Source organism: Miscanthus floridulus, chromosome 11, assembly GCF_019320115.1.
Source record: "Miscanthus floridulus cultivar M001 chromosome 11, ASM1932011v1, whole genome shotgun sequence".
NCBI lineage: Eukaryota > Viridiplantae > Streptophyta > Magnoliopsida > Poales > Poaceae > Miscanthus > Miscanthus floridulus.
This window is the reverse complement of record NC_089590.1, coordinates 74,342,846-74,344,719: the sequence shown is the minus strand read 5'-3', so window position 1 is coordinate 74,344,719 and position 1,874 is coordinate 74,342,846. Positions and strand designations below refer to the sequence as shown.

The 1,874-nt window shown below is 45.1% G+C and overlaps 1 protein-coding gene across 1 annotated transcript; it reads left to right on the top strand.

Moving 5' to 3' along the window:
* Window positions 1-494: 494 nt before the first annotated feature.
* Window positions 495-1,627, top strand: LOC136491137 (uncharacterized). The gene is made up of 2 exons (XM_066487373.1): window positions 495-572; window positions 1,000-1,627. Exon 2 carries the CDS (start codon window positions 1,056-1,058, stop codon window positions 1,398-1,400), a length of 345 nt encoding a protein of 114 aa, XP_066343470.1. The 5' UTR covers window positions 495-572; window positions 1,000-1,055; the 3' UTR covers window positions 1,401-1,627.
* Window positions 1,628-1,874: the final 247 nt, after the last annotated feature.

Here is a 1,874-nt window from a genome sequence, read left to right as displayed (position 1 = left end):
TAAATAGTAGCACTTTCGTCTTATTTGGTAAATATTGTCCAATTGTGGACCAACTAGGCTCAAAAGATTCATCTCGTGATTTCGAACTAAACTGTGTAATTAGTTATTTTTTTTACCTACATTTAATGCTCCATGCAAGCAGCTAAAAATTGATGTGATGGAGAGAAAGTGAAAAAACTTGGAATTTGGAGGTGATCTAAACAAGGCGTAAGATTCCTGCTACGCATCAGACTATTCAAGCCTTCCCGTGTTAGCCACGCGCCTCGGATTAATTTAGTACTAAGGGTTCCATCACATGAGCTGGATACAGCTAACTTGGTCACTCCTCTTTTAACCCAGTGGCACTAATTAGTCCATCCTTGACCGGGAAAAGTTTCTCTCCTCGTTGGCAAATGCTGGACAGCCCAGATGGATTACGTAGGAGGTTTCACCAAGTGTTTGTGATTATAAATAGCTGAACCCCTAGATGTGTCCTCCACCACATACCCATTTCATAACACGCAAACCTTTCAGAGCAAAGAGAGAAGAGAGCTGGCGTCAGAGTCGCATACCTTGGTATCAGAGAATACAAGGTAATAAAGCACTTAAAGTAGCATAAGAAGCACACCTATTTTGAGGTGTTCAAGTTTTGGTTTCCTTGTAGACTTTTTTTCATATCACAAGTGTTTGCTGTGTCAAAAACCAGCATATATAAACGGCATATTTGTATTTGAGCTGTCTGTAGTTTTGTTTTCTTCTTTGATCTTGTAGCTAGCATACTTTATTTTCATACCACAATCATTGAAACTAGCCTGTTCGCTTGTTGGTTTCAGTCAGGGCTTATCAGCCAGCCAACAGTGTTTTTCTCTCACAGCAAATCAGCACTAGCCGGGTTCGTACATTAGTTCGTTTCCTTTATACCACATGGTTGTAAACATGCACTGTCGAAAGTCCTGATGCCTTGCAGAAGAAAACAGCAGTTCTTAACTTCTTATTAACATCTGATATTACAAAATGCAGATATCACAAGGACAATAACCGAATCTTAATAAGGTCGTCTTCCGCAGCGGCACACCATGCAGCGGTGGACTCGCAACGGGATGCTGGACTTCTCGCAGCCGTCGGCGTCATCCCCGTACGGCTTCTACGACGCCGGGCAGGGAGCGTCGAGCAGCCGCGGCGGCAGATCACACGGGTGCCGGAGCCAGGACAAGGAGCAGCGCAATCTGGAGAAGAACCTGACCAAGGTGCGCAAGGAGTGGATGAAGGTGAAGGAGGAGATGGGGTACGCGAGGCTGCTGAGCGAGCACCTCAGCGAGACGGTGACGGAGGCCGACCGGAAGGTGACCGCCATGCTGCAGGAGCTCGACCGCACGGACAAGTATATGCAGGACATACTGTCCTCGTCCCAGCAGAAGTGAATTAGCCATGGTGATAGATGCTTTTTTTTGCCTGATATTTGTGTGTTTAGCTAGCTAGCTACTAGAGCTTCCTCTTTGGGGCATTTTGCCATTTGGTATTGTAGTAGATGTCCAGGCCGGTATGGCCGGCGTATGTGTACATCGTATGTAGTTGCATTTCTGTTATACGTACTATATATGTTATTCTTCAGTTCGCTAATATAAAATATTATTTCGATTTCATTTCAGTGCTTGGTTATTATGAGTTTCACCTTCAGTCTTCTAATAGCCTCGCTAAATTTAAGGCGCAAAACCAGTGACTCATCTTAGTTACTCATCCCTTTATACCCTTCAAGTGGTGCAAGATGTATGCGCAGCTCTGCATTTGACATATACTAATCCTGATGTTCGCTACTGGAAACGCGTGCTTTGCCGAGGGCCTGAGGCTTTGCCGAGGGCCAAATCTCGGACACTCGGCAAAGACACTCTTTGCCG

Excerpts from the sequence above, each read along its gene's own strand:
- LOC136491137 (XM_066487373.1), top strand. The coding sequence starts at position 1,056 with ATGCAGCGGTGGACTCGCAACGGGATGCTGGACTTCTCGCAGCCGTCG.